This window comes from Lissotriton helveticus, chromosome 4_1, assembly GCF_964261635.1.
Source record: "Lissotriton helveticus chromosome 4_1, aLisHel1.1, whole genome shotgun sequence".
NCBI classification, from domain to species: domain Eukaryota; kingdom Metazoa; phylum Chordata; class Amphibia; order Caudata; family Salamandridae; genus Lissotriton; species Lissotriton helveticus.
The window spans coordinates 2,048,842,190-2,048,856,567 of record NC_136063.1 but is presented as its reverse complement, the minus strand read 5'-3'; the positions used below and the strand labels follow the sequence as shown (position 1 = coordinate 2,048,856,567).

Here is a 14,378-nt window from a genome sequence, read left to right as displayed (position 1 = left end):
GCGATACCGAAAGAGGGCAAAGACACAACTGAGGCAAAGAATTTCAGACCAATATCACTTATCAACGTAGACTGTAAAATATACGCCAAAATTCTAGCCACCAGACCGAACGCCTACCTACCCAAGCTCATACACTGCTCACAAGTAGGGTACCTCAGGAACAGAATGTCCCATGATAACACAAGACTGCTATGCCATATAATAAATCACTCCTCCAAGAGCACCGACGCAGCGGTCATGAAAGCCCTTGACGCTGAGAAGGCGTTCGACAGAGTATCCTGGCCCTTCCTGAACCAGTGCATGCTGAAATTCGGGTTCGGCCCGCAATACAGGAAGATGGTGATGGCACTCTACAATGCCCCCAAAGCATGAGTTGTATTAAACGGTGGGACCTCACAAATACTACACCTAGAAAGGGGGACCAGGCAAGGATGCCCATTGTCGCCAACCCTGTTCCTGTTAGCGATAGAGCCCCTCCTAAACATGATCAGGACCAACACAGACATAAAGGGCATACCAGTAGAGGGAGAAACTTTCAAGCTAGCGGCATATGCAGACGATGTGCTAATAATCACAGAGGACCCAGAGAGATCAATAAAAGCACTGATGGAGACAATAGAGAAGTACGCCCAGGTCTCGGGATATAAACTAAACAGGGACAAATCGGAGTGCAAACCTCTGAACGTCCACACCACTAAGACGGTACTAGGCCAGTCCGGCTTAACCTGGCAACAGAAACCCATTAAATACCCGGGATTCCTCTTCGAAAGAGACCTCAGAGCAACACTAGAACATAATGAACAAGCCGTACTACACAAAATAAAGGAGAGAGTAGAGAGCTGGTCTCCCAAATTTACCACGTGGTGGGGTAGAGTAGAGACGATTAAAATGATGCTCACACCAATGGTGAACTACATGCTGAATATGTTACCATTGATAAATACAGAAGACTTCCACAAGAGACTAGACAAAATGCTGAACAGCTTTCTGTGGAGGGGGAAAAAGCCCCGAATAAGCCTAAACAAACTCAGGCTGACAAAAGACCAGGGAGGCCTAAACGTAACTAACTTCAGAAGATTCCAGACAGCATGCATAGCAAGACAGGGATTATACTGGCTCACACCTAGCACCGAGTACACCCCGGCGTGGTTAACACTAGAGAGAAAACTACTGAAAGGAATGAACCCCATCGCCTTACTTACAGCCACCCGCCACCCGGCAATAAAAGAAAATGCAATTCTAAGCAGCACGAGGAAAGGGCTCATGGGCATAGATAAGATAATGAGCACAAGCATAAAAAAAACACGGTTTGAATCCATATGGCACAACCCCACAATAAAATATAGAGACAAGACCTTAAACATGCACACATGGTATAAACACGGAATCACGACGACTAGCGACCTACTCAAACAGGGCACAAATGCAACTTTCGACATACTCAAAGCCGAACACAATCTAGGAAACATAGAGCTATACAACTTCCTGAAGATTAAGGTAGCGATAAGGAAGGCAAACCTGAACGGACTAACACCCTCTCTCATACAATACGCCATCAACCTCAACAAATTAGGACACCAAGTGGCACATCTCTACAAAGCCCTAGGACCAAAAGCCACAAAACTGAATGACAAGGTGAACACCTACTGGGGCACACTAGCGGGCAGAGCACTGAGCGAGAAGGAAAAGGCGGAGCTATGGAGGTCCACATCGAGGGGGAAGGTTACCTCAACTTTAAACCAGACAAAATTCTGGCTCATACACAAGGCATACTGGACCCCTGCCCGCTTGTCAGCCATGGGAATCCGCGATAGAGATAGGTGCTGGAACTGCAACAAAGATAAGGGGGACCTGGCACACCTACTCTTCCAATGCTCCAAAGTCAGAACCTTCTGGGACACAATAGAAACACTGATAAACGAGATCACGGGGGCCACCCTACAACTAGACTTCCACAGCCTGGCTCTAGGGTTCACATCCCCCTCAATAGCAACCAAAGAAGACAGAGACTTTACAGATCTTCTGCTGACAGCGGCAGTCAAAACGGTCCTGTATAATTGGAAAGACACAGGGAAAGCCACACCTAAGACATGGCTCAACTGGGTCACCTTCCTAAGGGGGGCGGACACCATCACTGCGAGACACTCACCCAAAACACACAGACAGTCAAGTATGTGGGAGTCCCTAGACAGGTACCTCTCATCATACAAACCGCCATAGGCAGCAAGGCCAACCACCCACCAACAGTAGCCGGGCAACAGACCTCCAAATAGACACACACCAGGGAAACGCAATACTGCCACTCCTCCTCGCCTATCTCCTCTAACTATCTCTTCCGCTTGTGGCCGGGGGCGGGACAGAGAAGGACATATAGTATAGAAATATGGTATATAAATAAATAATACCGGATCTAAGTTTGACTGGACATAGCAATAACAGATAGCTCAATAAATAAGAGTCAAGATTCGAGGTAGTAGGAGTTTGCAGGTTTAATACAGCATAAAGGACAGGAACAGGACAACCTGCACGGGAACAGGATGGCAGGGCCCTGCAGGGGGGACAGGGAATGAGCGCGCTAACTTTAATAACAGTGCACAAGTATATATACTAAAACAATTGCATTACAGTGAATTACAGTAGGCGGAGCAGTGGGTGTGGTCAATAGCAGTCGCGAAAGATAAGGGTGAAAGTGGGTGTAGCAAGAGGCGTATACATAGACATGTGATGTAAACGTAACAGAATATGTCATTAATGGGGCGGAAACATGGAGGGGGCTACCTAAGGAGCCGGGACCTCTAACCTAATGGTGCGCGCAAACTGACAATGACGTGTTACTAGGAGAAGCTGGGGGCTATGAACTCTGTGCTAGGAGCAGAGACTGAAGTCTGGAGAGTCAGGGCGACATGTGCCTAAACAATATCTAGTATCTGATGTTTAGAGAACATGTTGATAGAATCCAAAAGTTATCGGGGTAAAGGCTAACAGACTCTAAGACTGGTGCATGCATTATTCTACATGTAGTGCGTGTTGAGGAATATTAAATGACCAGTAAATGCAGTATTTCTCTTACATGGAGACGTAAAGGCTAGACGATGACGGAAACTATTGATGCGATTCAGTAGCTTAGGAATGCAGAGAAGGAGGGCTGGACTGATAACTAGAATCATAACATACTCTTGGCAGACTCAGAGGCAGAGCCAGGCTGAGCCGGGCACTGCGAGGCAGGAAGTAAGTGAAGGGTCAGGAACACAGGTGGGGGCTGTATCGCTCCTCAGCGAGGGTTCAGGAGACAGAAGCTGAATCTGGTGTCCGGGCCCTTTTGAGGCCTAGAAACGGGGACTTTACAATGAAATAACGTGCACACTGAGAAACGTGGCAACGTAACTTTACATAGGCCTAATATTCGTAGTATTTCACGAGAACTGGGAACTGGCATACTAGAGATGGACACAACTGTAATTGCGTCTTTAATCGAACATGGGGAATACATATGCATATTAATCATGCACACATAACATAAGATGGAGGACACGTAGGGACACAGAACATGGCAAAATTTACTTTTCCACATTCCCTCCTTGTCACTACGTTTCCATCAGGAAACATCAATATTCATGATACCATCTATCATTTCATACAGTATCATTTGCTCGTCTCGAATTTTCTTGGAACTGGATTTAGAACGGGACTTGGGACTAGGAATACAAGAGGTAGCACAAATGCCGCAAATCGCAGGGCCACATTGTATACAGAGGCAGCAACTGAATATGATCGCTACTGCAATACCTAGAAAAGACAATACTTTCCATCCCCAGGCGGAAATCATATTCCAGAACCAACCGGACCATGTCCAGGTGCCTGGATCTTGGTGTAACATATGGGCAATATTATGGAGTCTGGTAATAGCTGAATAAACAGACGGCGCGTTATTAGGAATGAAAATGCAGCAACTAGATCCGATGACTCTACATGCCCCGCCCCTATCGGCCAGTATGACGTCAAGGACGAGACGATTCTGGAGCACGACAATTCTCATAAAGGATTGTTCTTCGGTTAAGTTACCTAGAGCAGAAGTAGTCTCAATCACTACTGCTTCAAGGGTTCTCGTTAATCTACGTATCAGTTTACTATTCACGACAGTACCTAAATAAGGGAAGACACCTTTATTGATATCTATGTATTGTTCTAGAGCAGTTTCAGTATAATCGACAATCGGGAGATTTCTCTTGTGTCTAGTATGTACTAGGTGGGAATTCCTATGATAGTCAGGTGGGGCTAGGAAAACTGGTGGCAGTAGGAAGGCAATGTAACAGGTTCCCTCCCAAACAAGGGGCAGACGAACATATGCGGTTTGACCACAAACAAAATAAGAATGACGTGAGGCTTTGAAAATAGATTTCCTACTGTCACTATACTTGACAATAGTAGTACAATCACTATGTCCTACATGTACGGAACCATTCTTTCGGACACATAATTCACCTTTGACTGGTAGTACTGACATAGCAGGTAAGTCGGGAGTAGAATCAGACTGAACATTCAGGACCATAAAATTCGAAGAATAATTACCCAAATTATAAACTTCATTTTCTAGATCTAACCCTGTTCTGTGGGGAAGACCTTGCTTGTCTGGAAAACATGTACTGTTAAGAAAAGACATATCTGTTGAGGATGACGTTAACGTGGACCATGCTCCACACGAACCATTATGTGAAAATGGATAAGAAAAGAGTGGCAGAACTCCCTTCGGTGTCTGGAAAGGGGGGAGTCGACCACACACCCAACAATTAGTGGCATTGCTGGTCTGGTGTGAATAATGTAACATGCGGATAAAGGAATTATTTCGCATAGCGAGACGATATGATAGTTCATGAGGAGGCAGATCACTAAACGTGTGCTCTACTGTAGCAATAGAAGACGTATTTACATGAGGAACTGGAAAATACAAATAAAATGCATAACCTGTGCAGGTAAACATAAGGCTGAAAAACAATATGAAACTTAGAAAAACGATACATCGGATTGAGTTTTGACTAACTCTCTCACTATGGGGGTCTATTTTATACATGTCAGAAACCGGTCTAACCGTTTCACCTAGGGGAGGACTTAGACAATCAAACTGGCTGACTTATTTTACTAGACCTTAATTTCTTCTTATACTCCTGCTGCGGAGTTTTCTCTAACAGGGAGGGATTCGTATCATAGTCTTTTGCGGGACAGTCCTTAAGAATAGTACTTTGGCAGTCTTTACAATCCTCGGAAATGTTCTTGGTAACAGGTTTTAGTCCGTAAAATCTTTTCACATGAGACAGGTGGACCCAGCCCTTCCTGCCTTCCAGCTTGACGGCAGTACGGGTGGCCAGGAGGACCTGTTTGGGTTCTTTCCAGCGGGGCTCCAGTGGACTTGAACGATCAAAGTTTCTCACAAGAACCATGCATCCGGGAACGATTTCATGCGGTGCCACCTCGGTATTGTCTGGAAATGCGGCAACAACCTGTGAACGACAAGAGTTGAGGGCAGACATCAAGGAAGCTAGGTAATCTGTCAGCATATTACTTGAAACATCGGTAATACTTCGGGGTCTAGGTGTACCCCACATGTTAGGGGGCGGCCGAATACGACCTCATACGGGGACAGACCTGATCTGGAATGTGCGACCATGCGCATATAAAACAGAGCGACTGGCAGAGCTACTAACCAGTCCACACCTTTCTCTTTACATATTTTGGCGATGCGGATTTTCAGGGTCTGGTTATGTCTCTCTACGAGACCGGCTGCTTCAGGATGGCGTACACAATGGAACTTCCACTGGTACCCTAACAAAAGGGAAATATGTTTCATAAGCTCAGATGAGAATGGCTGGCCGTTATCAGAATATACGACTCTAGGGAGTCCATAACGGGGGAAGAATTCACGAACCAACTGCTTGGCAGTGGTCGTGGCTGTGTAATCTGGGACTGGATATGCTTCTGTCCATCTGGACAAAGCGCATACAACTACAAGGACATACTTGAAACCTCGACATCGCTCCATCTGAATATAATCCATCTGGAGGACTTCAAAAGGGTGGTCAGGGGGCTGGAATCCACCTTGTTCCACCGGGACACTTTTACCTGGATTAAACTGGCAACATATCATACAGGTACGGACTTTCTGCTTGGCTGCAGCTCGTAAATGCTTGTTGAACCAAATGTTCTGGATACTATCTAACATAGCTTTTTCTCCTAAATGTGCTGGACTATGTGCGGTATTGATAATGACTTGAACCATAGAGTCGGGGAGAAACCATGTGGCTTTACCCTTCGTTACCCATCCCTGATCTGTCTGGACCCCTCCTTGTTCGGACCATTTCTTGATTTCATCGGGAGTAGCATGTAACTGGATATCTATGACATCTTGAGTGGGGTCCTTAACTGTCATACAAGTAGTCTGTTCTAGAGTGGATGTCGGTGTCTTGTTAACTGGTATGTCTGGTGTCTGTGCTGTAAGCTTGGCTGTGCGATCTGCTAGATCATTACCTTGAGAAATAGTGTCAGTAACTTTCGTATGTGCTTTGCACTTCATGATAGCAATAGATGTCGGTAAGTGTATGGCATCTAACAGAGCTTGAATAAGGAGACCATGCTGAATCTTGGTTCCATGAGAAGTCATGAAACCTCTCTCCTGCCAGAGCACTCCAAAGTCGTGTACGACTCCAAATGCGTAGCGTGAATCTGTGTAAACATTAACTTTCAGGTTCTTAGCGTGTATGCAGGCTTGAGTCAGAGCAACTAGCTCTGCTGCTTGAGCAGACAGGGTGTCAATACGGTGTGTTTCTATAACTTCAGTGTCTGTAGTCACTGCATACGCGGCTACTAGTTCTCCTGTACTTGTTCTCATACATGAACCATCCACATAAAGTGTCAGGTCGGGATCTGGTAATGGAATATCGGTCAGATCTTGTCTTGGCTTTGTCATAATGTTAACTACTTCCACACAGTCATGTGTGGCAGGATTCGAATTAACTGACGGTAACAGTGTAGCAGGATTTAGAATGTTGCAGCGTCTGATGTCTATGTGTGGCTGGAACAGTGTCAGTTCATAACCTGTTAAACGTGCAATTGTCAAGTGCTGAGTCTGTGTTCGGTTTAAAAGAACTTCCACAGAGTGTGGAACTTGTACTGTCAAGGAATGTCCTAATACTATGGAATCACTTTGTCTGATAGCTAGTGCTGTGGCTGCAACTGACTTGAGGCACGCAGGCAGAGCCTGGGCTACAGGATCTAGTGTGCTCGAAAAATAAGCACAAGGCTTGTATTGTCCTGCTTGATCTTGTGTGAGAACAGATAATGCTGTACCTTCACGTTCAGTGACGAAAAGTGTAAAAGGCTTACTGTAGTTTGGTGTAGCTAGAACTGGAGCTTGGCATAAAGCTTTCTTTAACTCATTGAAACTAAGTGTATGTTCAGATGTCCAAGGGAGGACAGTCGATACGGCTGCCTCCTGTGTCGTTAACTGTATCAGTGGCTTGGCTAGGAATGCATACTGAGGAATCCATTGTCTGCAATAAGAAGTGAGGCCAATAAAAGCACGTACCTCCTTCTGGGTCTTGGGCTGAGGAAGACTCGCTATTAGCTGTATACGGTCAGGTGTCAACTGCCTACCCCACTTGGACAGTAAGTGGCCTAAGTAGATCACTTGCTGGACACAGAATTGAAGCTTCGAAGGGGACACCTTGTGCCCCATCTCGGCAAGGAAATACAAGACTGTAAGGGATGCTCGCTCGCAAGTACGTTCAGAACGGGCTGTGATCAGTAGATCATCGACATACTGGAGCAGGGCAGTGTCAGTTGGCATGTGAATATTGTCTAGTTGTCTCTTAAGTGCTTGACTGTAAATACTAGGACTTTCTGTGAAACCTTGAGGAGCGCGTGTGAACAAATAGCTCCTTCCATTTAAACAAAATCCGAAAAGAAACTGGCTGTCTGGATGAATGGGGACACTGAAAAATGCGTTCTTGAGGTCTATGACTGTAAACAATGAGGCTTCGGAATCAATGGCTGTCAATAGGGAAGACTCGCTACTTGTCTTGAGGCCACTGTTAATACTAAAGCATTTCTCGAATCTAGAATAAAAATCACTAGTGTCTTCGTCTTGTTTCTGTTTACAGGCTGAGATTGCATCCCAGTCTTCCTTTTTAGTGGCTAGTAATCTGGGCAAAACTTGTATTAATAGTTCAGGTAATTCTCTACATTTCTCTCCTAGACCGGTACCTGGTACTCGTATCTTATCTTCAGCTTCTAGAACTGCCCAATCGATCTTTTTCTCTCCCACCTCCCATTCTTTTTCCTTGAGTTTTTCATATACCCCTGCGGGCAACAGGACCTTTAACATTTTAATAATATCTGGATACGTGTATTCTCCCATACGGAGCATGTCTTTTAATTCTCGGTGGAACCCTGCTGGATCTTTGTCGTGACAAGGAATTAATTTCTTCATCTCTAAGAGTTCCATCTTTGTAATCGGGGTGTAAACAAACACTTGTTGCATTTCACCATCTGCTGTCCTGACTGGGTGTACTTCTCGTAACGGATTCTGTCTGTCTATGTAAAAGGGTTTACTTTCTGGGGGTGAGACATGAACAAAATGCGGGTTCAAAAACGTTCTATATTTGTGGCGCTGTTCTAGAATGACACTAATTAAATCGGTACCTAGACCTTTCCATCTATACTGGAGTAACTCGTTCAGGACATCGTGTAACGGACCTGGATCAGAATGTTGACCCTCATACAGAGTAATGAGGTGCTGGATCATATACATACCCACCAGTCGTTGCTCGGCTGGGGGCAGTTTCAGAAACATTTGTGCCACTATTTCATCTGGAAAAGTGGTAGAATCAGTAATCCATCGGACTGCTGATCGGGCTAGTTCTTGTTCATGCATAGTACTTAACTTACTGTAACCGATTCGTGATTTCAGAATGTGATCGGTAGCTTGAAATACTTGTTCTAGAGAACCTTGTTCTGGTGCTGGATAATGAAGAACTGACTTGTGTTCTAGGCGTAAATGTCGGTCGGAAAGTCTAGTTCTACCTACATATGCTATTCTGGTGGGATTCTCGTCGTCTACCTCTTCTGTAGAAGAGTCATTCTCCTTCTCGCTTACTAGTGCTTCTTTGCGTTTCTCGTGTAACCTTATTATTTCTTTACGAATTCTCTTGTACATACTCTCTATACTACTGATAGTTCTGTGTTTACCCTCGGCTATATTATCACTCCACCTTGTCAGGATTCTCATTTCGGCCGGATCTTTGGTCGGATAATCTTGTTCTCTTATTAAACAATTAATCAGAAACTTTAATAACATGAGCTGGATCTCAGCTTTCCTTTGAGACATGGCTTCGCCAATACTTTCTGGATCATCCCCTGTACGGATGAAACAATATATTCTGTCTAGATCTTCTTTCATATTCGGTAGGGTATCCAAATACCCGGTCACCCGTCTTACACGGATGGAATATATAACTGTACTATCATCACCTGCAACTGGATCATAGCGGCATTCAGTAAGGGCTCGTCGGATATCTGCAACGGACTTGTATTTGGGCGTACGCTGTAACGCACATTCATGTAACTCGACTAACGTTACTCGTTGGTGTGGCGGCGGGGTACCAGGAGGACCTCCTCCTGCGGCCCCTAAACTGGAATCGTCGACTGATACTCTTCGTGCTGGCAGAGTGGGAAATTGTAATGTAGGCTGGACCGGGGGTACCGTAGCAGGTACTCCGGTGACTGGAGGAGCAGGATTTACATTATTTACAGGAGCTGGCGGATTTGCATATTCTGGGACTGTGTCGTCCAAATAGGACGAAATAAAAATATCAGCTGCGGTCGGTTTGTGACGTAGCTTAGTCGGAACTAATGGTGGCGGAAAATTACTGGATGCCTCCGGGGTCGCTTTTGGCAAGCCCTCGGCAAGAAGAGGATACATACCCTTAATAAGGGCATGCCTCTGTCTGTCTGACTGTTCGGTTTTGACTCGTTCACCTATCTCGATTAATTCCCTTTCTTGGGCTCGTTCTAAGGATTCTCTACTTAATTCTGACTTTCTGATTTCTTTTTCGGTTCTTTTATGAGATTCTTTGCGCCATAACTCGATGGCATCTTTCTGTGACTGTCTGGCTTTCTTTTTCCATAATGCTTCTTCTACTCGCATGATGCACTCGGCATCCCACGTACCTGATACGGGCCATCTATACTTTTCCTCTAACTGTTTGGTATACTCTACCCATAAATCTAGATATAATATGGCACTTATGCCATGCTTTTGATACATAAAATGACCTGGACTGTCCCTAGGCGGGACAGTAACTGCTGCTTCTAGCAGACCTTTTCTGGTTTTTAACTGACGTAATTTAGAAAATAAGGGCATGACTGAACTGTAACCTAGACACAATACGCAATTACAATACACAATGAACACGATAATTACTCCACATTCATACCACGACATTACAATACATGAAAAACATTTAATATAACAGTTCGAACAGAATACTACCTGGAATACTGAAAACAGAATACATGAATTTTCTCGTGAACAGAACTGACTAGAACAGAAACTAGATGCACTGCTAAAACAGTACGAAACTCACCGGTCTCATAAAGAGACACGTCAGGACCCGCATCCACCGAAGTGGACACTTCGTTTTGGGATCTGTGTACCACCAAACCCCACGGACCAGAGACAATTAGATTGACCCTGTCTAGATACTACCCCAGCAACGGTACTCACCGGGCAGCAAGGACGGAAGGCCTCGGACTGGACTGGACTGCTTCGACGCCGGACGGACGAACTTCGGACTTCTGTTACGGGTGGGCCTCCGGATACCTCGGACCTTGGACTCTCGGCTTGGGCTCTGGTCGGGACTCGCCGCGTTCCTCCACTGCCTCGTCTGGATGCTGGACCGCCACCTCCGTCTCCTCCGTGGGCCTGAGGGATACTTGGAGCAGAAATATCTGCACGTGGCCGGTATGGTTCCGTCACGGCTGCAGAGGGTCAGGGGGCCGGCGTGGCTTCACCGGCGCGTGGGGAAAGGGCAAGTCCCTATTCGGGCGCCATTATGTGGTATATAAATAAATAATACCGGATCTAGGTTTGACTGGACATAGCAATAACAGATAGCTCAATAAATAAGAGTCAAGATTCGAGGTAGTAGGAGTTTGCAGGTTTAATACAGCATAAAGGACAGGAACAGGACAACCTGCACGGGAACAGGATGGCAGGGCCCTGCAGGGGGGACAGGGAATGAGCGCGCTAACTTTAATAACAGTGCACAAGTATATATACTAAAACAATTGCATTACAGTGAATTACAGTAGGCGGAGCAGTGGGTGTGGTCAATAGCAGTCGCGAAAGATAAGGGTGAAAGTGGGTGTAGCAAGAGGCGTATACATAGACATGTGATGTAAACGTAACAGAATATGTCATTAATGGGGCGGAAACATGGAGGGGGCTACCTAAGGAGCCGGGACCTCTAACCTAATGGTGCGCGCAAACTGACAATGACGTGTTACTAGGAGAAGCTGGGGGCTATGAACTCTGTGCTAGGAGCAGAGACTGAAGTCTGGAGAGTCAGGGCGACATGTGCCTAAACAATATCTAGTATCTGATGTTTAGAGAACATGTTGATAGAATCCAAAAGTTATCGGGGTAAAGGCTAACAGACTCTAAGACTGGTGCATGCATTATTCTACATGTAGTGCGTGTTGAGGAATATTAAATGACCAGTAAATGCAGTATTTCTCTTACATGGAGACGTAAAGGCTAGACGATGACGGAAACTATTGATGCGATTCAGTAGCTTAGGAATGCAGAGAAGGAGGGCTGGACTGATAACTAGAATCATAACATACTCTTGGCAGACTCAGAGGCAGAGCCAGGCTGAGCCGGGCACTGCGAGGCAGGAAGTAAGTGAAGGGTCAGGAACACAGGTGGGGGCTGTATCGCTCCTCAGCGAGGGTTCAGGAGACAGAAGCTGAATCTGGTGTCCGGGCCCTTTTGAGGCCTAGAAACGGGGACTTTACAATGAAATAACGTGCACACTGAGAAACGTGGCAACGTAACTTTACATAGGCCTAATATTCGTAGTATTTCACGAGAACTGGGAACTGGCATACTAGAGATGGACACAACTGTAATTGCGTCTTTAATCGAACATGGGGAATACATATGCATATTAATCATGCACACATAACATAAGATGGAGGACACGTAGGGACACAGAACATGGCAAAATGTACTTTTCCACAGTCAGCCATGGGAATCCGCGATAGAGATAGGTGCTGGAACTGCAACAAAGATAAGGGGGACCTGGCACACCTACTCTTCCAATGCTCCAAAGTCAGAACCTTCTGGGACACAATAGAAACACTGATAAACGAGATCACGGGGGCCACCCTACAACTAGACTTCCACAGCCTGGCTCTAGGGTTCACATCCCCCTCAATAGCAACCAAAGAAGACAGAGACCTTACAGATCTTCTGCTGACAGCGGCAGTCAAAACGGTCCTGTATAATTGGAAAGACACAGGGAAAGCCACACCTAAGACATGGCTCAACTGGGTCACCTTCCTAAGGGGGGCGGACACCATCACTGCGAGACACTCACCCAAAACACACAGACAGTCAAGTATGTGGGAGTCCCTAGACAGGTACCTCTCATCATACAAACCGCCATAGGCAGCAAGGCCAACCACCCACCAACAGTAGCCGGGCAACAGACCTCCAAATAGACACACACCAGGGAAACGCAATACTGCCACTCCTCCTCGCCTATCTCCTCTAACTATCTCTTCCGCTTGTGGCCGGGGGCGGGACAGAGAAGGACAATCAACGCAACCCCGAGATGGGGAACCGAGGGACAAACAGCGCTCGCACGACGAGAAATGGACTAATGTCATAGAACTGGAGCAGGAAATGAACAATTGGACAAACACCCTCCCCCCCCGCCACCCCCCTGGGCGTTTTTTCTCTCCTCCTTTCTTTCCTCCTTTTTTCTCTCTCTTTTTCTCTTCCACCCATGTATATGTTATGCTCCATGTAAATATATATTTTTTCTACAATAAAAAATTACAGAAATAAAAAAAAAAAGAAATCTGATTACGTTTTTGCATCGACGGGCGATGACTGGATCACGCAAACACCCACTGACAGGAAAAACGAAGCAGGCGCAGTACTTACATGAGTGAGTTTCCCGTAGTAAGGATAGTACATGAGGTCAAATGTTCCATTTCCGGGATAGAGTTTAACAGAGTTTAGATCTCCTTCCTCACCACGCTAGGAAAACAAAGTATATTGTTAAAAGCAGTTCATCATTTACCCAACCCAACAAAGCTAAACTTATCCCCTGGGACCCAGTCATTATCCATTTCTGTCTTCAAACCCTTCAATTTCATTCATTTTCTAGAATGACGTCTTGAATTCAGCATTAACATTTTTGATTTATCGAAGGCCATGTTCACGACACCCTAGGTGCGCAACAATGCCACCTGTTGGTGTAAAGTTTGACCCTGAGACACAGAATCGTGATCTCCCCACAGCCATTGCACAGATGATAAATACTACGGGAGAAAATTCACACAAGTATTGTGAATTTTTCACCATCATAAGTAGGAGTAAGATGAGAAACTGGGTTGTAGGGATTGAACATTTATAAAGTCATGACCGTGGACATTTACAAACCTTCCTACTGGATTTTCATGCCCAGTTTGCATTTATATTCTGAGGCGCTCCTCAAGACCTTTATATCTGTACATCTAAGCCAACCCCCCAACCCCATCCCTATCTATACTTTGTTTTGCATTGGAAAATCTGTTTTTTAGCACAAAAATGTTGTGCTGCTTTTCTACAGTTTGCTTCAAGGGAGCGTTACATGGGTGGTACTTGGATGTTCCAATGCAAGCACCTATATTTGTTGACACTCGGGCCTAACTACTTGAGGGCAGATTTTATCATTTGTATCGCAAGAACATCACAGCAACCAACCAATGTGAGAAAGCAGTGCAGTAGTCTCTTCTTCTGTGTTAGTGCACAAACACGCTGCCTAGACTATACCACCATAGTGCAAAGGTATCTGCGTAATGTCTAATATTGGTTGTGTACCGGAAAGGTACCCTTCTAGTAGAAAATACTTTGCCTAGATAAACTTAAAAACTTTTCCCACATACAGTACAGCAGACATGCAAAGTCGTAAAAAAAAGGAGAAATAAAAAAACGTTTCTCCTTTTTACGCATGCTTCAAAGAGATATTCTTTTTTGATGCAAAACTGTCTGCTATTATTAGTAAGTAGGGTTTTGTGTCAAAAACCATTGGTGCCAGATACAGCTGGAACTGAAG

At 45.3% G+C, this 14,378-nt stretch overlaps 1 protein-coding gene across 1 annotated transcript in view; it reads right to left on the bottom strand.

Annotated features, from left to right (window-relative positions):
• LOC144827787 (protein ATP1B4-like) overlaps positions 1-14,378 on the bottom strand; it is a 224,936-nt gene that overhangs the window by 22,421 nt on the left and 188,137 nt on the right. The window contains exon 8 of the mRNA XM_078685973.1: positions 13,223-13,318. Coding sequence (XP_078542099.1) covers positions 13,223-13,318 — 96 coding nt within the window. The remainder of the gene's footprint in view (positions 1-13,222; positions 13,319-14,378) is intronic.